We start from the raw sequence: 27436 nt of genomic DNA, 5'->3' as shown, positions 1-27436 counted from the left end.
AGAACAAGCTATTAGTACATTTAAGAGAGATGGAGTAGACTGGTACACAGTGAGCCCAAATGCATGCTCATCGTATCACAAGCATGTGCTCTGTTGGAAAATGGTCTGTGTTTGGGGAACCTTTCTGGGAGAAATGACCCTTGACCTGAGATTGAGCCCCTGTTTATTATGTGATCCCAGAATAACTAGTGAGCTGGGTTGGTAAATAGAGTAATTTTCTTCTTACTGAACTTGGTGGATCTTTCAGGGTTGCATAGACAACAATTTAGGCAAAAGATGGGAACTTAGGAAAGAAACTTTAGTTGTACTTCATTTCTTCTACCGTCTGTGACAAAGAAGTAATTATAGTAGAGATAGATATATAGTGATTGGAAAGACTTTATTTCAATCTCATTGGTCCTTCATAATAAGATTTCTGTTCATGTATGACAAACACTGATCACAAGCACTTCTTTAGCCATACATGATGGTGTATTTTCATGAGAGGAGGGCTGTAAAAATATAACTCGTTAAATAGACTTTTAAATTAAATCCTTAAAAGGAAAAAACTTTTCTTTTGAAAAAAATTTCAGGCTTACAGAAATGTTGCATAAAAAATAGATTTCCCTATTATATGCATAATTTTTTTCCTGAACTATTTGAAAATAAATAGAAGATACAATCTCCTTTACCCCTAAAGGGGTAAATATATCTGCATATATCTGACTCTCCAAAATTCTTAGGTTGAAGCCCTAACCCCCAATGTCTCATAATTTGGAGAAAGAGTCTTTAAAGAGGTAATTAAGGTTAAATGAGGTCATTAGGGAGGGCCCTAACCCAATATGATTGGTGTCTTAGAAGAAGGTGAAGATTAGGACACAGACACACAGAAGGAGGAGCTGTGTGTAAAGGCGTCCAGTTTCAAGCCAAGAAGAGAGTCTGCCTTCGAAGAAACTAACCCTGCTGACACACTGATCTAGACTTCCAGCCTCCAGAATTGTGAAAAAATAAATTCCTGTTGTTTAGGCTGCCTGGTCTATGGTATTTTGGCACAGCAGCCACAGCCGACTATACAGCTTGTAAAGGATGGCATAAGAGTAGTCCTTTAACATATTGCATAAAACGTGTCTTATAGAGAAATCCTGTGCATTTACTAAAACAATCTAGGTTAGTGTTAGAAGTTTGAGCCTGTTTACCTTTTCTTTGTTTGGATAAAAACTCTCTCTGGAGTGGAGGGGGTGAGGTGGGGCCTGATAGGAAGCTCAGTGAGAATGGCATTCTGTTGCTTAGCAGCAGGCAAGAAAACCAAGAGTGTTTTTTCAAAGTTGGTGTTATAAATGGAACACCTGCATCCAGTTTTGATTGCCTCACTTCGAGAATGACAGAGCATAAATTGAAAGAATCTGAAGAAGTGAAAAAACTGATTACAGGTATTGTGGGGGACTATATATGACAGTAATCCGTAAGCACGGTGCAGCAGCTGTTTACTGGGCCTGCTAGGCTGTGGTGACAGTTTCAAGGACCCCACCGCCTTCATCTTCGTGAAATAGAAGACAGCGAAAGGAGTTGATCTTTACTACTGTTGGATATCAACACTCTGCTCCTGTTTCCTTTTTTCTGTGCCAGTTTATGCAGCAGAGTGGATATATAAGTAAAAATGCATATCCACCACCCTATCTGTTAATGAAAGCACTTGGCTTTCCTACAAAAGAAAATAAACTCTTTTGAAAAACAGCATGATTTGATTTAGTGCCACAAAATTTGCTTTCTGACACATAGATGGTGGCCTCCTTACTGCATTCTTGTGGAATTTAAAGAACACATTATTGTATATTGTTAAGCAGAAGCAGGGGTGGCCTTTCCTTAAGTAGAGCCAAATGAAGGGATGGCCTCTCACTTAAAGCCAGTGACGATAACTAATTAAGACCAAGAGGTGAAATTGAAATAGGAAGAACCTACATAGGTCATTTAAATTGACTAATGCAAGCTGTCATAAGCTAACTGTCATCTATAGTGCAGTCCACTTCAGATAGATGAATTTAGCTAGGTAACATATAAAACAAAAGGATATTAACAATTGCTTTGTTCTTAAACAGAAGAGTTAAGATTTTAAATATCTTTTTAATACATCTAACTTACTAATTATAAGTTAACCATATACTAAAACTAACAAACTTTAAAAAAGTCCTTGATATATGTCTCCAGACAAAAATACATCTATACTTCTCTCTATCCTGATTGGTTCTGTAGAAGTTCCAGTGGGAGCATGAGGCTTTGGGTGGGGTCGGGTGTGTGTGACCTGAGCAAACGGCCTGTGGTTCAGTGGCAGTCCGGAAGCCTGACTTGTGAGCACAGTGATGCTGAGGGTGGGGGTGAGGTCCTCTCTTGGGTGTCAGACTGGTTATCATCCACTTCAGTGAAAGTGACCAGTGAACCAGGCATAATAAATCTAGCTGGAAAGAACACCATTGATTAGATAGCAAATTAACTTAGTCTTTCACTGTTGGAAGGATACCATTCATTAGATAGCTAATTAACATAGCCTCCCACACGCATGTCATAAGGGAAACCTAACTGTAGTTACAAAACTTGTTTGGTGAGTTTAGAGTGAGAACATTAAGGGTTAGTTATGTGACTTCAATGCTTAAAGGCACAGAATAGGGTGACACCTTCATCTTAACAGGAAGGAAAAAAGTGCTTTTGGAAGAAGATACTTAGTTTTTGGACCAGTGTACTCTCTTAGCTGGGCCATTTAGGTGAGCAGTGGTAACCCAGCGTAGCCTCACATTCCTCTTCCGTTCTTTCTTGACAGTCCAACCCTTACCCCTCTGATCAAAACATTCTTTATATAATTAGTAAGGGTACTGTCCAGTCCAGCTGGTGTGCAAACTGCTGTGACTTTTTGACTGCAAATCTCTGCTGCGATCCATTATGGGTTGATGTGGAAATTAATTGATCAGCTTAGTCATCTGTGAGCAAAGATGGATTCAACTGTATTGTTATAGAAGAGCTCCACTAGAATGGGAAAAATAGGTTCTGAAATGAGACACCAGGACAAGGGTAGTGTGGGTGATTTAGTCTCAGATTTTATTCTGTCACACACATGGATTTTTGGAATAAATTATTTGAACCTTACCCTGAAACTTGTACTGTATTGCCAAATTTCTGAGTCTGGTATAGTACAACTTTAGCCATCTACAGTTAGGTTTAGAAACCTTTCCTTTCTTTCCTCAAAGACATGTAAAAGCTTTATTAATTTATGTCATTTATGATCTTTAACATTTTCTTTTTGGATATCAATCAGGAGTCTAACTTTTCCACTGTAATGTTGATCTTAATGTTTAACCAATAAAATAGTATTTTAAAGTTATAATTATGTATCAGTACATAATCTATACCATATTGTATATTTAAGCTGTATAAAAGAAAATTTGTGGTAGATGGTACATAGCAAATCTCATTGAATTTAGATACTCTGGAATGAGGATTTAAATAATCATATAGTTTCAAGTATTTTAAATGGTTCTCAGAATGCTTCAATTTTTATTCTATATTCCTCTTCTCCAAATTTATTGAAATTTAAACACTGGGGGTAAAAAAAAATTAGAGAAAGAGAAATTTATAAATATATGTGTGTATGTGTGTGTTATATTTTTAAATACATATACATGTGTATTTTAAATTCCAGTAATTGAGTGATTAAGATTTCTTTAATAGTATTTGTTATACAAATTTATGAATATTCATTTAGTGAATATACTTTTATAAAATCCCATTTCATTACATGTAGATATTGCACTGATGTGTTTGAAATATATCATCAATGAAAGTACATTTATTTGTGATCAGGTGCTGTCACTAATCTCTATATTTTAGCTGGTGTGTATCTGTAATATATGAGCTTGTTATATGTTCCTTTAATATGCTTTCTTTTATATGTTCCTTTTTAGGAATTGTGTTTTAGAATAGAGAATACTGATTTGGAATCTTACTTTCCTATATAAAGGCTGTAAGAATTAAGGGTTGCAATCTTTATTAAAGATAATAAACAATTTTTAACTGGGCAAAAGAAATCATAAACTAGTCATAACAACTATAAGCCTGTATTATCATAAAAGAGTGAGCGCAGTACTGCATACACTGAGTGTACAAGCGTTGCCGGGCATTTCCACCCAGGGCAGTCCCTGCCAGCTAGGGGAGACCTCAGCCTGGGAGAGGGTTCTTGACTCTGATTGACGGAGAACCCACGAGTGGGTTGAGCAGAGACAAGTAAAGAGTAGTTTAATAAAATGAAAGTACACACTCAGGAAAGGAGTGCAGGTGTGCTCGAGAGGTGAGCAGCCGTTTATTAAAGTGGCAGTGTATGTACACGCTCGGGAAGGGAGTCGGGCGTGCTCGAGAGGTGAGCGGCGTGATGAGGTTAGGGTTGGGGGTCTTACAGCCGGAGTTTACGCAGAGAATGGAATATTTGTCAGGATGGTTGGGGTTTTTTGGAGGAGGGAAGGGATTAAGGGGAGATAGGGGCCTCACCCTCTTTTTGTCCTGATACGGTCGGCCTCAGAGCCATCATGGCACCCAGAGGTGTGATTTTTAGTAGGCTAATGAGTGTATAATGAGCTTTGGGGTAACAGCAGGATATTTTAGTTTTGCATCTGGAAGCTAGTTGATTTGAACCAGTTAGAAACTACATTCTGTTGTGCCCTCAGTTATTTTTCTAGAATCTAGCTGGTTTGTTTTTGATGAACCTGTTCCGCCAGGTGGCCACACAAAGTGGCCCCAAGCTTTTCTTAACCCGCCCAGGGCCTGGCTCTTTTCCTGGACTGCACGGCCTATGTCGTAAGGTCCCACTGTATTATAAAATGTACATGGTGTGCATAGGTGTCATTCCGAGCCATGAATCTGGATTGTCTGGACTTATATGTGAATATAATAAACACTCATTTATCATTTTATTATTTTTACTTAGCACTTCAGAAGTCTGGAGTTTAGAAATATGGGACATGATGAAGTTTATAGGTAGCATCTCTTAAAAAGCTGTGAATGAAAATTTGAATTCCTGCCTTCTTTTACTTCTTAATAAATTTCCTTGTAACCAATATAGGCATTAATGATAATTCTTTGTATCTTATAGTTATTTATTGGTTTTTAAAGGTGCCAAACAAGATTAGTAGGTAGGTATAGATGGAATGCAAAAGAATTCTTTCTTTAGGAACATACATTCTATGGCTGGATGCCAGCAGTCACCTAGGGTATGTTTTGATAATTCTGTGGATGAAGTTCACATGCATCCAGAACATGCTTAGTGAATTCCTTTCCACAGTGATTTAAATAAGTTTGGCCTTTGTTTAAAAATTACAGACTCATTTGAAAATGAATCTGCTGCCTTGCCTTGTTAAAGCTGCTATTTAAATTGTATTTTTTTTAGAGAGCTACTCTTTTGCTTCTGTTGAATTTTACAGGACTAACCAGCAGAATTTGTGAACCTGGAAACCTAAATGATATCTTATATCTTAAAAAGAGGTTTATAAAAATGTTCACTTTTATTCCTGAATACCTTTTTCATAGTACACATAATAATAGCTTTAATCCGTCTATTTGTATGTCCTAAATGTGTAGAAGTTCTGCAAGTACTCATTATGACAGAATTGTTTTCTTAAGTAGGGGTGGGCAAACTTTTCCTGTGAGGGGCCAGATAGTAAATATTTTAGATCTTGCCATCCATGTGGTCTGTGTCGTAACAACTCAAGCCTTGCTCTTACAGTGTGAAAACAGCTACAGACAATATGTAAATGAGTGGGTGTGCCTTTGTGCCGATAAAACTTTATTTACAAAACCAGGCAGTGGGCTGGATTTGGCCCATGGCACTGGGTTGTCAACTCCTGCTCTAACCCATTGAGTCGGTGATCTCCCCAATATCAAGCCCTTTTACGTCTGGAGACGAAGAGTTAGTTTCCCCTGAGTTTCTTCTCTGTGCTTTGTGTCACTAGCAGTACTGTAATTCTGAATACTAACAGCATAAAGAGTATCCTCAAGATACTCTAGGAGGAAATTGGTTAAGTGCATTTAGAGAGAATACGAACTGATCTGTCGAGGTGCTCTCTGAACCTGGGCATTTTCAGTGTGTTTGATCATGACCTCTGCTAGAGAAAGTCACGACATTGTTAACTTCATTTGCTCACCTGAGTGCTGCCTGTCAGCCCTTTCATTTATCACTATTTTACTGCTTGTCACGCTCCTCACAGCATATCTTCGAAGGTCATCCTTAGTTTTTTTTCTTCAGCCATCACCTCCTAGCCTTATATCTTGGTTTCAGCATTTGATCTCACCTCTCTTATTTAGCAAAGGTGTGTGATATCATTCAACATGAACCTCTTTTGTTCTACGTTAGTTCCTTTTGTAAGGTGGAAATAAAAAATGATAGTTTCTTTTCTGTATTAGTCACATGTTAAGAATAAACCCCTTTTATAAAATAAAAAATAAAAGAGAACAGAGGCCTCTGGGCATAGCTAAATGTTCTGGATCTTGCACACAGGAAAATCTTATAAAACAACCTGGTTTTAAGGATCTGGTACTTTAATGAAAACAAACCTAATGTCATTTTCCTATCTGTTAGGAAATTAAAATAGCTAAGTTTTATGGAGAATCTGAAAATGATCTTCATATACCTCTTCTGGTGTCAACATTCTGAGAGCTACATGGGATTGTCCTGTAAATGTTATAAGGTGTGTTGAAATGCAAGCGTAAAAATCAGTAGAAACTTTTTTTTTTGCTACATTTAAAGAAATACCCAATGGCCAAACAATTAGTCTTAAATCTAGAATTTCTCTAGGACCTATTATAGCTGTTATTATTTTATTTTTGCCCTAAGTTTATCTGAAATATTTCATTACTTCAGTCTTTCAATGAGAGTCCTATCTGGGGCTTGAACAAATGTTTTATATTGTCACTGACATTTCTTCATCTCCTCCCCGACTGATACTTTTCAGTTTCTGAACACTTGGAACAGATGAAATAGAGGTTGCTTGATACCTGAATTTTGTTAGATAAGATCAAATTCAAATGTTTAGAAAGAAATTTTGCCACATGAGTTTGAGTAGTTCTTCTAAATTTAAGGAGAAACTAGTAATCTGAATGCTTTGCATTATTTGTTTTTTACAGTTTTCCATGGCAGACATGCCATCAGATGAAATTATGCCTATTTAGAGATACGTTTGGTATGACGATTATGTAGCTGTCGTGCACACCTTTGCGTTTCTTGAGTGGTGAGACTGTTTTCACTGCACAGTACAGGCGGGTTTAAATGGCAAGCGCGTGAGCAGAAAATGCACATTGTGTATGTTTCAGTCAGCATGTCGCTAGTGACAGGTGCGCAGTGGTTGTTGAGTCCTTGTCAGCAAAGAGAATCCTGTGACATTAAAGTCACCAGCTCAGTCCTGATTGGGCGTGACTCTATTGGCAGTTCCATCAGGCTGCAGCTGATCGTGAATGTCAGAGCTGCCGCCGTTCTTCAGAGCGCCACCAGCCCTCTGCGGTTTTATTTTTGGAGGGAGGGTTTGCTTAGCTTGTCGGTTCATTCTTAACCAGACTTTCAAATTGTTTACCTTGGGGAAGTGAACTGAGAGGTCATAGAGAATATAGGTGTCTTTAGGGCATGTAAAGCCATATACAAAGTGAAGACTTACATGGAGACTAGTAATGATTGCCTTGACTCCAAGCCAATCAATGGTGGGAGCATCTGGGGACTCATTAAATGGCATTCGTGGTGCCCGTCACCTCAGTTTTGAGCTCTCTTTCACGAAAAGCAGTGACAGCCTTTAATGTCTAATTGACCTCTTCTCTTTGCTTCACTTTCTTTGACTTTCCGTACTCGCCTTCAATGTGGTCCCTGATGGCAGCAAACCGCGCTGCTCAGCATTTTGAACTTCTGTTCAGAGCTTCAGCACCTCAGTTTGGGTAGCTGTGTAATGGTAAGTATTTGAAAACTGTTTAGACTCAATTGTTTGTTCTCTTTTTATTCCCATGGGTGGATTTTATCCTGACTTATCCCACCCTGCACCCACCCACAGCTTTTCAGCTTGATGGTTAACTACTGTGTCCTCCACTCTCAAATATTTTTCTTAAATCAGAGAGTATGTCTTTGAAACATGGACATTATCATCTGTGAGAACAAGGGAAGAAGTACAGTGTGGTGCAGAGAGTTTCATTCTGCCTCCAGCCAGATGTTACCTCAAACAAGCCATTTACCTCTCCGGGTTCCTTACAAATATCAGTCATACCTAAATGCCAGTAGTTGAGTAAGTTTTTCACAAAGCTACTTTCAGTTTTTAAGTTGGGAGGTTATTTTCTGGAAATGCTGATGATAGTGGATAGGTTTATTTTGTTTGTTTTACCGTCCTTACTGGGTAAGACATACAGATGAGCACCCTGTGTTAGAGCTCAGACACCCTTGGGGGGTCTGTGAAACCCAAAAGCCTGGGGACTGTTGGACTAGATAATCTTTAAAGTCCTTCCAGATATAAAATTTTGATTTTATATGCCACAGAAAGTACTCATGGGAAAAGTTAAATCTTTTTCATCTAAATTACATGGCTTATAAATAAATACTGAGAATTAAGGGACAATAGAATTCTTGGTGGATAGGTATGCACACACCCACAGAAAATGTTTTCCAATATAATTGACTGTGGAGCAGTCACCCCCATTCTCCCCCAACCCCCCAAAAGTAGATTCAGGAGTTCCCAGACCTTTCTAATTTTGCATCCACAAAAGGAAGACCTGAATAAGCAGGATGGTTGCAAGCTCAGAGAAGTTCTCCTGGTGCCCTAGGCTTAGATTCACCCTAAAATAGATCCGATTTGAACAACTTTTGGAGGTTGGCAGTGGCTTCAGAGGTGCCCCGAGATTTAACAGTATAGGCTAGGGAGCCTGTCAGCATGACATGTTTATCCTCATGTCCCAGTGACTTTTAATCCTGCCAGTTAGGCCTGATTAAACCCCAGAGAAGAAATGAGGCCCATCCCAGTCTCGGGAAACAGTCTTGGCAGCCCACTAACTCAGCATTAGGTTTTCCTTCTGAGCAAATTTTTACCTTTGTAAACCATTTCATGGGCTTCTGTGTGTCCCTCTAGTGGCTCTCCTGGGTGGGCCCAGTGACACTCGGTGGCACTTCTGTGACCACAAACCAGCCAGTTACTGCAAGGTGGATATTTGCTTCTTGCTGGCGAGCCCCCTGTAGATGAATAAGGACCCTGTTTAACTGTAGCTTGAGGTACCTTATTCGGCCTGTTATATATCTCACCTTAAACTGGAGCAACGTTCTCTAGAAAAGCAGGCTTCTGACCACAAACATTTGAGAGTTGGAATTAGATAAATGTTTATCATTGGAATTAGGTGTATTTTAAGTTGGCGTTTTCCAAATTTGGTTCCTGGAACATGAGTCCTAAAAGATACTCAATTAAAAAAATATTGGGGGTTGGGGAAAGGATTCCTGATCAAAATGAGGAAATGCTGCTATCCCCCTGGCGTTTTCAGTGGTATGTCCTACAAACCAAGAAACTGCTTTGCTTAAAGCAGTGTTTTCCAACTTTACTTGACTACTGAATCAGTCCATTTTTCAATATTACATTTATTAATGTGCAATTAATAATTTGTACATAATAATACGGACACTGGGAAATTTTGCTTTAGATAATTAGGCTATTTTAAAACTAAAGTATGTAGGTATCAGTAAGCATTGTTAGCATTGATAGTTGTTTGTCAGGAAATGAGGCTTTAGGCAATTGACATTGAAGTTCAGGAATGCTGCTAATATTGCTGTTACTGCTACTCACATTATATTTGAGGCTTTCCATTTTTGTCATAGAAACACGGTTCTCAGCAGGGCCAGGGTTCACCAGGGCAGTGACACAGACAGCTCTTGGTTGATACTTTAATACCATGTATATTTCAGTTACTTTTCTGTCAGATTACCAAAGGCACTGATGATGCATTTGATAATTTATTTTTGACTATCAATTTAATAGCAATCAGGAGCATGGGTTTAGAAAATTGATAAATTGCTCCTTTGTTAAGAAGCTAATTGGCTGCTCTAATTATCAAAGCTATAGTTTTGCGTTGTTTGGGTACACATACTTAAGTAGACACTTATATTCCCCCAAATGTGTTTCTCCTGGTCCTCTGTATGAGTCTACCATCCAGTTACTGAAGACCAGACCCGTAGAAACCGTCGCCACTGTCTAGCCTATTGTCCTGTTGGTTCTGACTCGGCATGCAGCCCAATCTGTTCCTTTCCGCAGTTCCGCTCCCTTAATCCAAGCCCGTTTCCTCTCTGAGCTTGTTCAGCCCTTCCCTGGGCTTCCTCCTCCATTCTCACCCACCGCAGACCAGCCTCCAGACAGAAGCCAGAGGGACTTTTTGTTTTTAAAGTAAATCACACTTGTTTCAAACACTCCTTCGTTTCCTTAGTTCTTAAAAATTCAAGCTCCTTCGTGTCCCGAGAGGCCAGGCCCCTCGTGATTCCAAGCCCCGCAGCCTTCCTGCCCTCGAGCCCCTGGGCCCTGCAGATCCTGTTCCCGTTCCTCAGTCCCCCAAGCTCAGGCCTGGAGATCCCGAAGTCTGCCAGTCCCTCCTTCAAGTCCTGACGTTCTGATTCCCTCACATCACCCTGTTTTATTATTTTCACACCACTGTCACTCTCTGAATTTGTTTTGCTCATTTGTACATCTTTCCCCCAAATGTGAATAAAGTCTGATTTTCGGTTCACTGTTGTTCCCAGCATCTTGAGTGATGCTGGCACATAGTAGTTGAACATATGAATAATCATCGAACAAAAGGAAATAATCATTGGAAATGTTTGCAGTGATAATTTTGATACCTGGTTATAACAAAATCAAATAAAACTTTTAACAGAACCTGTTTAAAAAAACACTATAAAGCATAGAAAGCCCATAAACTGAAATGTTCAACCCTTGATTAGTAGAGGCTTACCCTCGTGATCATGAGCGATATCACTGGACCCTTCCAGTAACTGATGCTGATTAACATATCACAATACAAATTATTTTCATGTTGTATATCCAGTCACCAAATGCCTCATTTAACCCAAAACTAGTATCCGTATTAGTGCCATCAGCATATTCACATGCTATTTTAGAGCCCAGCAAAGTACACACCTTTTTAGGGGAGATCTTATACACCTTCCAGCATTGATGAATTGCATATAAAATAGAAAAAAACAAGCAGCAACAGGGTGAGAATGGGAGGCACGCAGACACAACACACGCCCTCAGATTCGCAGATCTCAGGCTACTTTGGGACTTAATTCACTAACATCCCCTGTGTGGGGTTGCGTTAAATGGATTTTTAAGTAAGTGATTACACTTGCTTATTTGGAAGTAGTGGCAGATCTGTGAGATGAGGCAGATTTGTACTGTCAAGAATGTGGGTATGTTTACATGGAAGCAAACAACAGGAAATAATTAAGAATGTTTTAACTAGCTCTAAATAGTTTGTATTTCTGAGCATAATATGTGAGAGATTGGTATGGTTTCCTTTCCAGATTGAAGAGTATGATGTGATAGCTAGCATGATAGCAGCCAAGTGTAAAAAACTCCGTACCCTGGATCTGTGGAGATGTAAGAATATTACAGAGAATGGAATAGCAGAACTGGCTTCTGGGTGTCCCCTCCTGGAGGAGCTCGACCTCGGCTGGTGTCCTACCCTGCAGAGCAGCACAGGGTGCTTTGCCAGACTAGCACGCCAGCTCCCAAACTTGCAGAAACTCTTTCTTACAGCTAATAGGTCTGTGTGTGACACAGACATCGAAGAATTGGCGAGCAATTGTATCCGATTACGGCAACTGGACATTCTAGGTGAGGATCTAATACATGGATTGTTTTAAAGCCTTGACGTACAAGCTAATCTCCCACTTTTTGTAAAGAGAAAAAAACTTCTTGGATACAACAAAAATTTTGTCCTGGTAAGACTGCTTGGTTTGATAAGTAGTGCACCGATAGGTCAATTGGTACAGAGAGTAATTATATCTGTACTTAAGTAAAAGAGTGAAAACAATAACAGAATTTTATAGTTGGACCTGTCAAAGCCCTAAATAACCATTAAGGCTTGGTCTAGTAAGAAGAGTGAGAATTTATAGGAGCTGTGTTCTCTATTTTGATTAAGGACAGATAAGAAATTAATTCATTTGTATAATGAATTATATATGTATATATATAAAGCTTCTTGATGTTAAACTCTTGATTAAGGAATATTATAAAATCTCCATCTCTGATAATCCTAGTTTTTAGGAATAGTTGTACCCCAAGGCAAATAGATTGAAAACCCTTTCCAGTTCTAGGATTCCTTATTGCAACTCATCAGCCAGGACCCCTGTGTGATTTTGTTAGCTATTACTGTCGTCAGAAGTCCCAGCAATGCCACAGATGTAACTGTCCACACAGTTGGTACTTTGTGAACTCACATAGCACGTGCCCTGTGCCCTCTGGTCATCTATTAGGACTAAGAGGTTAGTCCATGAAGTGCTCATTACATCCTCTTCTGTTTATTAAACATTCAACAAAAGGAAAATCTGAAGATTTTCAACACCTGTGATCATGGTTTTGTTGGGGGGTTGAGTTTGTTCTCCTCTGTACCTGTCCCCGCCACAACCAAGAATCGAAGGGCAGAGGCACAGGAGCGCAGCAGAGCAAAACCTTTATTTGAATGCACTCCAAGGGGGGAATGGGCCAGCGTCAAGGCAGGTAAAGGCAGGTTCACTTGACTAAAGCAGAGAGGAATGGAAGCTCATTGACGGGAGCTTGCAAGCTCAAATCAGGCCTCCCTACTTATCTGACGTAAGGCAGAGAGAGCGAAGACTTGGGTTAAAGTCTGGGAAATAGAATGAAATGCAAAGTGACGAAGACATCACTGAAAGAGCACAGAGACAAAGCACAGCAAGTTAAGCGGTAAGAAGTCTTCTAAAAATACTCCAAGAAAGGGGAGTGTGGGCAACCTCAGAGAGGAGGCGCACTTAAGGGCTTAGGATTCTGTCTTTCAAGGCTTTCGAGAATGGGATAAAGGTGAAGGTTTAGGGGGGCATAGGCTTTCATGCCATCTCATGATGTCTACCCAGTGGGAGACAGTATATCTTTATCCATAGTCAGTCCTCCAGACAGTTCTACAGGATGAACTTCCTGTTTCTCTCCAAGATCGTGGCTGCCTCCAAGCAGTAAGAACAGATCAGTGAAGACTTCTTGTCCTGCCTCGAGATAGGTTGTTGGCTGATTATCAAAGAATATGCCAAGAATCTAACTTCCCAATTTTCTTTTAAAGTGGAATCTGAGCCTTAAGTCAAATCCCTCCTGTTCTTACTGTGGTATTCTTATCACAGCATTTTGAGGAAAATCAATCTTGATGCTTGTCCCATGTTTCTGCCCTATCTCACCTGCTTTAGCTGGAGCAATTCTCAAGGGCAGACCAGGTGCAAAGCACATAGAATGAACTCACATTGCAGAGGGCTTTAACTCTGTGAGTACTTTCGGCTCTCTGGCTTTACCTGATTAACTCCCTGAGTTCTTGGTGGGCCGCACCCTCTTTTCATCCCACTCATATCTGTCTTTCTGCTCAACAGTTTCAGTTAAAATCTGTCCACAGTCCAGGCTTATGATACATTTGTAGATGTTTATTTGGTTGCATATTAGTTTTCAAGCTACTTTAGGCAGAAATTCTTGCCTAAAAACTTAGGGAGAAGTTCTTGCTTAGTGTGTGCATGTATTAGGCTAGATGCTTCACCTCTGTGGTATTTTCCTCACTCTTCATAGCTCAGGAAGTTGGATATCACTATCTTCTCACAGATGAGGGAACCGAAAGCCCATCAGCTAAGATGTGGCAGACCAAGGGTTCAAATCTAGGATCTCTGGCCCCACCACAGTCAGTACTATTTTTTTCATACCATTCCCCCCACTTACCTTGTTTATTTTCCTTCCTACCCACGTTCTTCCTTGAATTAGCCTAGACCTTTTATAGGAGAAATATTTTGAGAAGTCAAGAGAAAAGTCATGAATTCACAGGGAGAATAAGGAAAGGCAGCCAAGGCCTGTTGAAATGCATCGCCAACTGCATTAGGCTTCAGTTCAGAGGATGGTGCTTTTGTTGACTGAAGTCTGTTTTACAACTCTTCCCCTCCAAAAAACAAAAACGAAAGCAGAAAATGAAACTCACACACCGAAGATGAAGAGTAGTCAGTGTCTGAAAGATAAGCTACAGAACCACCGAAACTGACCCTAAACCAAAAGCACAATTGTGATGAACAATGGGGTTGGTTGTCAGGTAGCCTGACTTTGGCCTATATGGGTAGGAATTTCTTGACAGACACGTAAAAATAGCTAAATATAGTGACTTTTTTGAAAATATCTTTCATGAGCATACGAGCAAGGAAATAGCAATATCTATTATGCCAAAACTCATTATAGATGGAAGACAGCCATCCTGCAAATATATTGGAACAGCTTATATCAAATACAAATGCACGTTAAAAAAAAAATCAATAATAATAATGAATAGTAATGGAACTGTGTGCTTTATATTGTTCCGAGCATATATTAACTGCTTTAATCCTCAGAACAACTTTACAAGGTAGTTCTTATTTGCTACAGCAGAGGAAGCAGGCTGGAAAGTTGTGACTTGCCCAGGGTCTGATGGCTAGTTCAGGGTCTCAGGGAATCTGGATTTGAACCAGAGTCTGTGCTCCTAAAACACTGTTATTGTCTTTATTTTTACTGTTATTTGTAGCTTCCTTTCTTCCCTGTTAGAATCCTTATTCTTTTTTAGAGATTCTTAATTCAGCCAAGCTGACTGTCATCATTCTACTTGTCATTCTGTGATTAGCGCATGTGAGTGTTAAGTAGCATTCCTCCTTCACACTGAAAAACCGGTCAGGACAAAGCTGAGTAAGATACAGCCCCTCCTTTCAGAGAGTTTATAGCCTAGCAAGGAGTAAACAAGCACACAAATGACTAATTGCAATCCAGAAGCAGGTCTATTTTGATGGGGCTCAAAGAAGAGACAGTATATGATTAAAAGAATAAGTAAGAGTGTAATTAAAAGGTTAATGGGTATTTGAAAGATATCCTTGAAAAGTGAATAGGAAATAGGAATGGCAGAAGAGGGCATTTTAGGTAGAATGAACAGCATGAAACAAAAGCATAGGGGTTAAAACCAGTGTCTTCAGAAAACAGGTCATTGAATTTGACTTAGAATGATAGTGTAATAGAGGCTTTCATGGAGAGTTTTGAACACCAGAATGAGGAATCTGCACAAAATTAAGTAGGAATGGCTATTAACAGCTTTTATTGAGGGGTGGGAGTGATGTATTAACAGCTCTGTTTAAGGAATATTAATCTGGAAGCAAGTAGTAGGTGAATTAGAGAAGAAAAAGATCAAAATTAGGGAGAGCTGCAGTAATCCATCTAATGAGGGCCCCAGCCAGGGCATGGTATTGGGAAATGAACCACCATCCCTTCATTCTCTCACTCATTACGCACTTACTGAGCATACACTGTGTCGGGCTTCGTGTGAAACCCTGGAGAGAAGTCGGTGAACAAGATGGATGTGGCCCCTGCCCTGAAGGGCAAGCTAAATGAGAACATAACCGTGCCACGAATGTGTGAGAGAACAGAAGCAGAAGGTGCTCTGGAAGCATAGGATGGGGGCCCTGGCCTGGTTAGATTTCCCATCTCCTGGCATTCTCTGAGGCTTTGGGAACTCCTAATTTATCAGGAAACTCAAGTTCAGTGGCCAAGACAGACAAATAGAAAACCATGGGAGATTTTTCTAGGAGAAAAACACCGTGTAGCCAGTGTCCTAGTTGAGGTCCTCTGATCTTATATAACAGAAACCCACTCAAGGTAACTTAAGCGTAAGAAAAAGAGAATTACTACGAAGATACAGGTATATCTCGCAGATCCACGGGTAGGAGCTAGCAATGGTCAGACCTCAGGAGGGGCTGGAAAACCGTCAAAAGGCAAGGAAGCTATTTTCTCTTTATTTTTTATCCTGCATGCTCAGGAGCCTGTCCCCTTCCCACCCGCCCCTGCTGTGCACCCACAGAGGCTTTGATGGCTGCTGCTCCCTTTGGTGTTGCCTTGCTCTCTTCTTGTTGCACTGGCTATCTCTGCCTTTCTGGGTACACATGGCCAAATACAACAGCCCCAGCCCGGGTTTTCATGTCTTTAGTTCAGGGGATCTATGGACACTGCAGGCTTTACTGAATTCCAGTTCTAAATTCCCAGGAGAATCTGTATTGGTTTGGCACGGGGCCAGTAACAGCCAAGGTAACAGTATAGTCACAGCTGCTCCGCCCCACGGGCAGGCAGGGGAGTAGGCAGGAGTTCTCAGGGGAAAAGGCGTAGGTTCACATTTCAGAAACTTTAGCCCGCATCCCAGAAAATGCATATATGTAACATGAATGTGACTTTTTTCTCCCTAGAAAAACTATAGTTAAAGCAGGGTGCATTTACAACAGATGACGTCTTAGAGCCTCGTGATATTTGGTATTTACTGAGTGCCTGCCATGTATCAGGTGCTTTACATAATTTATATAATTTCGCTTTCATATGAATATCCCCACATTACTTCAGATTTAACATGGGCTAAATAGTACTCATTATCCATCATCTGACTCTCAGGAATGACATTTTATACTATAAAATTTACCGGATCTTACAGTTACTGCTTTCTGCTCTGCTCAGTGAGTTCCTCACGGCAGACACTAGTCATACTCTTCTGCATTTCCAGGACCTGAAACAGAAGTTTCTAACACTGAGAGGTAGTTGCTCTCAGTAATTGCATTACATGGAATTAGAGGTTGACTCGTAAGCATTGCTGCCTAACTTGACCCATGGACTAAGGAAAATGAGATATGCAAACAGTTTTGAACTGGGATAACAGAAATAGGAAGGTCTGGAGGAGCTGATTAGAAAGGGGTAGAAGGTAGGCATGAAGAAGGTGGGTAGAGTATTGAGAAAACGCAGGCCCTTGAGGCCAGATTGGCTGGGAGAATTCAGTTTGTATTTTTTTTTTTCAGGACTACTTCAATATGAAGTCTTTTGTTTTAAAAATCTTAATTTTTAAAAGGCTATTTAAGTGTGTTTTAAACAATAAATAATAAAGGGACTTTTTATGAAGACATTATATAAATGTTATATTGAAGGCGTTTTGTTTTTGTTTTTTTAAACAGGAACAAGAATGGTAAGCCCGGCATCCTTAAGAAAACTTCTGGAATCCTGTAAAGATCTTTGCTTACTTGATGTGTCCTTCTGTTCCCAGATTGATAATAGAGCTGTGTTAGAACTTCATGTGAGCTTTCCAAAAGTATTTATAAAAAAGAGCTTTACTCAGTGACTTAATATGTGTTCTGTAATAAAGTTATGCTTTTGTAGTGTTTTATTTGGGGTTTTGTTTTTGTTTAGTTTTCATAATGGTATGAATGTCTTAAGACATTTGTAGATTTTGAAGAAACATGAAATCCATTAAATCAAGAAAAAATGTGAACAAATGTTTTCACAATATACTGCACTTTTCTTGAAGAGTATGTGAGTGGCTTATATTATTTTTACCTATGTGAATCAGTGATATTATGCTATAGTCAATAATTACATGTTGAATAAAAAGTAGCATGAAAACATTTTAACTTATTTTTAAAGGTGCTTTGAGCAGAAAGCATCATAGTATTTATGCAAAAACAAGATTAATTTTTCACAACTCCATGTAAACCTTATGACCTGGTGTAGGGAAAATGGAAGTTCCATGGCCAGGATCCTCACCTGGTCCTAATCGAATCTACCCATTGTATACGTGCAATGAGTAGTACTCAGCCTACGGTGCAGGCACAGGCTTATATATCCACTGACGATAAGCCATTATTGCCTGTGTTGCTATAAAAAGAGTTCCCCCAGTGCTAAGAGCAGAGCCTAGAAGGGGGCAAGAGATCAGGAGAGGAGAGGAGAGGCTGGAGCAGAGGCAGCACCTGGGGCAGAGGCCGAGACAGGTGGACAGGATTCTAATGCCTGACCTGCCACCATGAGACTAAAGCTTGGTATAAGACCCTTTGTACCCCAGACCTTCCATTGTCACTCTTCAGTCTCATCAAATCCAGAGGGAACTCGCCCGGGGCTGAAACCCTCAGGCAAGACACCTGGCCAGTATTTTGTTTGGCATATACAAAATTGTCAGTTGGAGAAAGAATCTTATTTTTTTCATCTAAGATTATTTTTTAAGCTAATATATTAACTTTTCAACTTTAAAATTTTCAGTTTTTCCACTTCTGATACACTTGTCTATTTTACTACTGGATGATATCAGTATAAAAATATGGGCATAATCCAGAAAAAAAGGTATACTACTAAATGAAATAAATTTTCAGCTGTTAAGCAGATGCCTTAAAATTTTGCCAGAGGGAAAGGCTTAAGACTTCTTCATTATATGTGGACTTTATTTATATATATGTATATATATATTTTTCCCCATTCCACAGTGCCTTAGATAGTTAGAAATCCGCTGTAGCAGAGGAAAAGACAAACATTGTTTTGTTAAAAAGTGAATTGCTTTTGTTTTGCTGTTAAGAAAGTAAAAATACTTTCTGGCATGAACAGGTAGGGCTGTTTTGAATAGCAAGCTAAGGATATATTGTAACAACTTAATTTTCCCAGAGGGCAAAATGCCAAAGTACGTACTAGGGTGAGTGGTCCTGTCTAACTCTACTGTCCAATATGGCAGCAGGTAGCCATGTGTGGCTATTTTATTTCATTTTAGTTAAATGTAATTTGAAATTCTCCCCAGTTGTACTAACCACGTTTCAAGTATTCAGTAGACCTGAGGCTAGTGGTTATCATATTGGACAGCATTGCTCTAGAATTTCTTTTGTTATAAGATGTAGTCATTTTAGGAAAAGTACATTTAGTTAAGAAATTAGCATGGTTAATGTGTATCTTTAGGCAGTTTTTGAGGGTACTGTCAATAGTACATATAAAGCATTTTTCCCGCAAAGTTCTTAAGCTGGTGAATTTATACATGTGGCAAATAGTAGGCATTCGGTAAATATTTATTGAATGAACAAAGAATAGATTGTTGAGTTAAGCCATATAATCTCAGATTTTTAAAATGGAAATATTATAAATTTTTGGGAGGACTGTGCATTTTTTTAGTAGAATATAAAGAATATAACATCGTGACATTTAAAATATTAGGATATTATTACAGTCTCCTCCATATAAGAAACTTTCTGTATGAGAATTACTGTCCTGTTGGGATGCCCCATCCTATCTTCTGTTTGATTCAGAAGCACAGCACAGTTGAAAAGGTGTGGTGTCCCCCACTGTTACTGTCATGTGCTTGGATTTTCTTTTCAGTCACAGATGTATATAAACATTTTAAAGGTTTTATTCAGTGGACCTTTTAGGAGGATGATATTTATAATTTGACTACCAACTGGGTGAAGTAATATTTTTATCTTAGAATACCAGGTGACATTGAGTTAATGTTTGCTTTGTGTGCTTTGCATTGGCTAACTCAGTCTTCACGTCAACTCTCCAAGTTAGATATCATAACTTTGTCTTATTGCCTCAAATGAGGAAACTGAGGCAAAGAAAGGTTCAAGAAGTTAACTCATGATCACATAGCAGCTGGGGACAGAGCCAGCATACACACCTAGGACATCTGGCTTCAGAGGCAGTGCATTCGACCCCTGCTCTAAGTGTCCAGGGTGGCTTCTGGCTCTAGAGCAGAAGTCGGCAAACATTTGCTGTTATGGGCCAGATAGTAAATATTTGAGGCTTTTGGGGCTAGGAGGCAAAATTGACATTATTATGTAGATAATTAAACAGAGAAAATTTCCACAAAATTTTATTGACAATTCAAAGCATAACAATAATTGAGAATAATTTTTTGTAATACGGTTCTACTAACAAGAAAAATGAAATGCTCTGGGGGAGGATAATATTTCACTTAATTGGGATTCAAAGTTAGTATTTCCTGTCATCAAAATTGATTGTAGGTATTCGTCTGTTAATGTTGATATCTAGTAAGGTTTTACATATTTTGTCTTTGAAAATGTCTTTTCAAAGAGGTAAGTACTGTCAAATACATATGTTAAACCATGAGAATATGATTTTCATTGAACATATTCATCACTTGAAAGGCATCGATAGTATTCTGTTAGATTCTTTCTTCTCTTGATAGTTCCCTTTTAGCATGTTATCACATTGCAGATTAATTATTCCCGATCGAAGATTAGGTGGAACTTCCTCAATTATACAACTGAATGGATTTGGAAATACGGAAATTACCTTTACACTTGCATAAGAGTCCAAACAATGCTGCTGGGCCTGTAGATTGAGCTCAGAAAATATATCTGCTGCAAAGTCATGGAGTTCCTGCTTCTTGTCTTACCTTTTCATAGTACAGGAAGTACATAAAGCAGCCCGATGTTACTTTGTGATTCAAACAATGTTAGTTGTCATCAAAATTACTGTGTTTTCACACATAAACACTGTTCTGCAGGCTCCACCTCCAGAGCTGCTGATTTAGTAGAATTTGCATTTCTAATGAGTCGTTAGTTCATGCTAATGCTGCTGGCCTGAGATGCACCCTTCAAGAAGCACTGCTCTAGAACCTTCCTTGAGTCCAGAGCCTTTTCCTGAATCCCAGTGAATCCTACATACAATGGAAATAACTGTTCCTATTGTTTTGCACTGTTTCAATTTTTGGTTCAGTTCATTACAAAACATTATCAAGTCTGCAACAGAGCCTACCTTCCAAAGCCATTTAGTGTTCTGAATAGTGGTTGAGGGTATTTGTTCTTGATCAGGAAAATGTCAGTGTCAGCTCTGAGTGCAAAAACTCCCAATAAAACTACCACTGCTAAGCCAACAGGACTGCTGTGTGGCAGGCAAATCAGGATATTCAGCTTATGTGGCTGACAAAAGATAACTTGTGATGGTTAAGTTCACATATATTCTACAAAGTTACCTGTTAATTAATAATGCAGTAGATATCCATAGGTTTTAAACACTAATTCTCACAAGCTTTGTAAATTTGACCAACTAAGCCTTTTTTTTTTGGCTCCATACATACTTTTACCACCACCAGTTGTACTAATACATCTTAGCAGATTCTACTTCAGGTTGGACTGAATTCATGTTTTCTTAACTTCTTAGAAAATATTCTTTCCTGTAATTGTTTCATGCAGACTATTCATAAACACTAACTCTTCAGTCAGGTCAACCTCGGCATTGTCAAATAAACAACAGTAACATGGCAGTGTCAGTACAATCTGTTGATGCATCAAGAGCCAAGGAAAGCCACTCAATCATTTGCCTTCTTTTTTTATTGACTATTAATATTATTCCCAATGTTATAAATTCCTGGAGCAACTACTCTTGCCAAAAGGTTAATTTAATATCCTTGAGCAAGTTTATTTTGGATTCATTTCTTCAGCTAATGAATCAAAAACATTTTAATTAACACCATTGATAAAAGGCTTTCCTTGCTTGGCTAACAAATGAGCCACTCAGAAACTTTGGCTGCAGCATTATTTTCGCTTTTTACTTTTATAAGGAAATTCTGCTGCGACGAGATACCTTGTTTTAAATTTCATATTTCTCTGCCCCTGCATTCCTATAAATTAAGAATATTATGATGAATACTTCATCTGTTCATTCCAGTGCTTTACCATCAAGTTAACAACACAATAATCCATAATCTCCACTATACCTTAAGTACATACACATGACACTTGAAATCTACTGTTCTTTCTCTCTTCTTTTTCTCTTTTTTTTTGTTCTGACATTATGGGTATGCACTGATAACAAAAAACGTAAAAATATTGTGGTAAGACACTATATGCATGGCATTCAAAATGCTGGTAGTTATAACTGCAGCATTACAGTTTATAATGCGCCACGCAGCAGTACAGAACCGTGAGAGCACCACGTGGGTCTCTCCTGCAGCCCCTCAACTCTAGACAATACATAAACACCTAAGTGTGGCCATGTTCCAATAAAACTCTTCACTTATGGACACGGAGTTGAATATCATATAATTTTCATGTTTCATAAAATACTGTTCCTTGCTTTGACTTTGTTTTAGCTATTAGAGACTGTAAAAACCATTTCTTAGGGTAAATTCCTAGAAGTGGAATTCCTGGGTCAAATTAAGTTGCAGTCTGGATTTGGCTTGTGGACCGAACTTGTGAACCCTGTTCTAGGATATCCTCAGACAGCAAACCCAGGTTTGCCCATTCCTAATTTTATAAACCACATGCAAACTGCTTCTCAGCTTTTATCTTTCTCATTTTACCGTTAAGATTTTTAAGATGAAGAGCAGTATTGTATTGACTTAGAGAAAACTTTTTACCATGACGAGAGAATTTTGAATTTTTTTTCTTTGTAACTGAGGTGTATTTGACAATTAGGAATTGTATATATTTAAGGTATACAGCTTGATGGCTTGATATTCATTAACATTGTGAAATAATCACATTCAAGCCAATAGACCTCTTCAGATAGTTACCACTTTTTTTTTTTTGGTAGTGACATAAGATTTATTCTCTTAGCCAATTCAAGTATACAATATTGTTAACGATAGTTACATTGTTACACATGAGATCTCCAGAACCTATTCAGCTTGCCTAACTGGAACTTTATACCTTTACTAACATCACCCCATTTCTCCCTCCCCATGACCCTGATAACCACCACGATACTCTGCCTCTGTGAATGTGGCTATTTTAGATTTCACGTGTAAGTGAGATCATGCACTACTTGTCTTATGTCTGGTTTATTTCACTTAGCACAATGTACTTCGTGTTCAGCCATGCTGTTATAAACAGTAATAATTCTTTCCTTTTAAGGCTAAATAACATTCCAATATATATATATGTAAAGTGATACACACACATATACCACATGTTCTTTATCCATTAATTTGTTGACATTTAGGTTGTTTCCATGTCTTGGCTACTGTGAATAATGCTGAAATGAATGTGGGAGTGCAGAGATCTCTTTGACATGGTGATTTCATTTTCTTAAGATGTGTATCCGGGAGTGGGATTGCTGGATCCTATGCTGGTTTTATTTTTAATTTTTGAGGAAATGCCATACTGTTTTTCATAATGGCCATACCAGTTTTCATTCCCACCAACAGAGGATGAGAGAGATAAAGAACAGAGAGAATGTGTAACGAGAGTATATAATATATGGACTTAAGACAACCAAACTACTTTTGGTGTGCTAAAAGGGAATGAATGACACAAGACACATTCCTCCATCCATTTAGTGAACAATACACGTTGACAGCAGATACACGTTGACATCTGTGTGCTAGGCACAGATTGAGGTAGGAGAGCCCAGTTTACAGGAAGCATATGAATGACCACAGACCATCAAAATGTGAAGCCAAATAACCCATTGTAATTAGCAGTGACAGATGACTTAAAATTTTTTATAATTAATAATCTTAGCATTTTGGTAAAATAAATTATTTCCCCAGTGGCTCAGTGAGCATAATAAAAGGATCCTCTCAATTTGAACTGCTCTGAAATAAGACCCTAAAAAAACATAATGTGTAGCAAAACATTTAGACCGTTAAATTCTCCCTTTCCTTTGGATTCTTTGGTTTTGAGTCAGTATGTAGTAAGTTTCTGATTTCTTTGCAGAAGTATTTTTATTTCTTGGTGTTTCTCAGGAATAACTAAAGACTGAAAATTCATTCTGCACATGTAATAGTATCAACCAAGGAGAGTCAATAGAAGCACATTTGGATACCATGTATATTAATAATGAATGAATAGCTTTTTTTTTTACTCAAAGGAATTAAAGGATGCTTATTACAAGGAATTTTCTTTTTCAAAGCCATTTATCAGTATTGCATCTAGTGTCCCTCCCCAACTTTTACTGCATTCAGTATTGATACTTGAGGAGAACTTTTCTTTTTAGCCACTCTGAAAATTTCACCAATGACCCTTAACAATATTAGCTATTACCAAAACCTACTCTAGTAGCTATGGTTTTATACTTGCAACCTAGTTCTCTAGCACTACACTAATGTCACTAAGCAAATGAGGTGACGATTAGCAGCAATAGCTACAAATTGAAAGGGAAAAGAAATTAATCAGAGATCAGGATTTATTATTTTTTTAATAAATATGGATAGCGGCCAAGATTTTTCCTTTGTCACAGTAGAAAGTCTAAGATTTTTGCCTGTAAGTCTGAATTTTTGGCTTAAGTTTCTGTACATAGGAATAGTCTTAATGATTTATTTGATTACATTTTGAAATGAAAAGGTAATTATGTCAAAATTGACATTTTCAGAAGAAAGATGTTTATCAGTCTAAGGGGATTGTGGGGTATCATGATTGGTGCACATGGTGTGCGCGGGGTCACGGGGAAGACAGTGTAGCTCAGAGAAGACAAATAGGGACTCTGGCATCTTACTACACTGATGGACAGTGACTGCAATGGGGTGGGGGGGGGCACTTGATAATAAGGGTGAATGTGATAACCACATTGTTTTTCCTCTGAAACCTTCATAAGAGTGTGTATCAATGATACCTTAATAAAAAAATTAGCGTAGTCTTAGCCATTATTTTTTTAAGGAAAAATTTAAAAGAAAAGCAGTCATACCAGATGAACTGAGATCACACCAAAGATAAAACAGCTCTTTCAGTTACAATGAGAATCTGCAGAGACTACTGACTGAGATGTTTTACATTTTATTTGTATGAAAATGCTGTTCAATGTCTAATGACTTTTACTGTTCGTATTATTCTTTACTTTAGAATAATAGATGTGCTTGAGTATCTGATTAGCTCACTTTTAAAACTGATCATTTCAGGGTACTGCTGAATATAATGGATGGTTTGGGTAAATGGGTTTGTGTCACAGCCTCTGAAATAAGAGGAGGATGTGCCTGGCAGATGAGCCATCATCTATGTGCTGAACATTAACAATCCATCCTCATGCTATGAAATGACATCCGCTCGGGTGTATTTTAAACTCTAAAATTACGCGAGTCTGCAATTCAACAGTAAACTATGTTCACACTGTTATGTACTTCTTTATACTTCCTCAATAATTTCCCCAAATAAGATTTTGCCTAATATGTGTTTGGTTTGTTATTTAAAACAAACCAAAGTTTGATACATTGTTGTCCCACTTCTACTAATAAGGTCTCATGTACTGTGGTATTTGCTTCTTGTAGAAGCCAGTTACCTCATTATTAGTTAGCTCCTAAGTTATTCCAGTTCTGGGTCCTGACCAAACTACTTTTGTTGTGCTAGAAAGGAATGAATGACACAGATAAGACACATTCATCTACCCATTTAGTGCACAATATATGTTGACAGCAGGTACACGTTGACATCTGTGTGCTAGGCACAGATTGGGGCAGGAGAGCTGGGCTTACAGAAAGTATGTAAATGGCCACAGAGCAAGTTTCAAAAATGGTTATGGGCTAACAAAAAATTCTATGGTGAAATAAAGCATCAAATACAATGGATTCAGCAAAGTTAGGCAAATTTCTTTCCGGCTGAACTTCAGACCTTTTAATGTCTACTGGACAATGAGATGAGGTCAGTTTCTAGTGTTGCCCAGTTTTCTGTGGAATACCTGTCAACATTTCTTGGAAACTAATTTCTCAAAGCACAGTTTGGCAAATGCTGCTAAGTGGCATTATATGGTGTACTATAAAAAGTATTCACTACAGTAACTTAATTTACTTGCTAAAGATCATGCATTGTCATTTGTTTCTAAAAATAAAAATTTTGATTATTTCAGAAGATGAGAAACTTGACTGATACTCCAATGATATGATTAAAAATATATATATTTCTAAGCATGATTACTTTTTATTTGGGCCCATAATTTCTAGTTCAGTTTTTAGTTACGTATTAGATCTTTAGACTATGTGCTTGCTTTAAGTGTTCTGAAGTCTGTGAAGTGAATCATAGACTAGTCGCTGGGAATGGCTAAAGGAACTACCGTGGTATCTGATATTTAGTGTCTGTGTAGGATTTCACTGTCAGGTTGGTTTACTTTATATATTGTGCTAGTCTGTACACTAGTCTAATAATCGTAGAGTAATAGAAAAAAGTAGATATTTTAAATTAACTTCAGATCAGTGTCGAAAAAATGTTTAATATGTGATATATTTTTTGAAAGTTACACTGACAGTTCACAACTAGCTTCTGTTTTGCTAAAGTCTGAGAATGAAGGAAGGTGGTAATTTATTACAAGAATCATTTCTTCCTAGATAGATACTTTTTTGTAAACCCTACTATATGTGTAGTAACATATATACACGTATTCATTTCAGTCACTCAAGTAATATATTTTTAATTTATTTTCCTAATTTACTAAATTATTTCTTAAACTTGTTTTTAGTGAGAAGTTCCATTTCTGCAATCCTTTCTATAGGATATTTTTTAATTTCTGCTAAGTTCACAACAGCAAAACCTAGAGAATTGCTAATACTAACACAAATTCTGGCACACTATTTTCTTATTTGTTTTTGCCAGCAGATGCCTCAAATAAAGAAATTAATTGTGCTGCAGCCCTGGTCCCTTTTAAAACCCTAAAAAAATTCTACCCAGTAAGACCTAAAAAAATTGTTTTAAGTCCTTATAAGCAGCAATATTTGTAAAATTTAAAGACCTTAAAATGGGTGTTCCTAGCATGTGTTACTGACAAATCAAAAACTCTAGAGACTGAGAACTCTGAAATAAAAGGGTTTATTGAGCCATTACAGATGCAGCCAGATAAGGACGGAGTCCTGGCACCGGAAGTGTCTGCTTCCCCAGCAGCAAGGCCAGTTCACAGAAACAACTTGTCTGCCAGACTCAAGGCAGGGCACGTTTATGAGGGGGTCTCAAGAAAAGAAAATTCTTTAAATTCACATTGGCCACAGATAAGAAAGGCAGGCTGACGTGAAGTGGGGAAAGTCCAGGAATAGGTGGTGAGTCGCTAGAGAAGGCTTGTGGCTTGGTTGTTGATGATCTCACATGGGTCACACAAAAGGCGGGTGTGGTGGTCCTGGGGACCCTCTAGAGGATTGTTGAAATGACTTCATCCAGGAACGTGGAGTTTCTGGTTAGCCATGGTCCAAGGCTATCAACTGATGACTGTCCCTTGTCTCTCTCATGTTCTGACCCATAGGTCACTTAATTTAGGACATTTCAGAATTCTTGCCTTGTCATTACCTTACCATTTGTCAGCAGTGTGTCTGACCATGTGTAGCTACGCAGGGAAGAGAAACTGTTAGACAACCATTCTGCTTCCATCTCTCAACATATCGTCTGATTTCCCATCTATGTACATACACTCCTTGCCAGAGTCAAGGGTCTCATTTTCTGCTCGAAGTGCCTCAGGTTTACCAAGGCCTTGAGTCTGAGAGGAACAGTGTCCTGGAACAT

General features: G+C 38.4%; 1 protein-coding gene across 4 annotated transcripts in view; it reads left to right on the top strand.

Annotated features, from left to right (window-relative positions):
* Positions 1-17416, top strand: part of FBXL4 (F-box and leucine rich repeat protein 4) — a 64222-nt gene extending 46806 nt beyond the window's left edge. For 3 of the 4 annotated variants that reach the window (XM_036890404.2, XM_036890405.2, XM_036890400.2), the window contains exons 7-9: positions 7875-7946; positions 11537-11849; positions 17210-17416. In XM_036890404.2, the coding sequence (XP_036746299.1) occupies positions 7875-7946; positions 11537-11849; positions 17210-17373 (549 nt within the window). In that variant the 3' untranslated portion in view covers positions 17374-17416. The remainder of the gene's footprint in view (positions 1-7874; positions 7947-11536; positions 11850-17209) is intronic. The other variant, XM_036890406.2, reaches the window with a different exon arrangement.
* The last annotated feature ends 10020 nt before the right edge of the window (positions 17417-27436 follow it).

Source organism: Manis pentadactyla, chromosome 12 (assembly GCF_030020395.1).
Source record: "Manis pentadactyla isolate mManPen7 chromosome 12, mManPen7.hap1, whole genome shotgun sequence".
NCBI classification, from domain to species: Eukaryota; Metazoa; Chordata; class Mammalia; order Pholidota; family Manidae; genus Manis; species Manis pentadactyla.
Note: the sequence above shows the minus strand (reverse complement) of the source record. Positions and strands in the feature narration are given on the sequence as shown.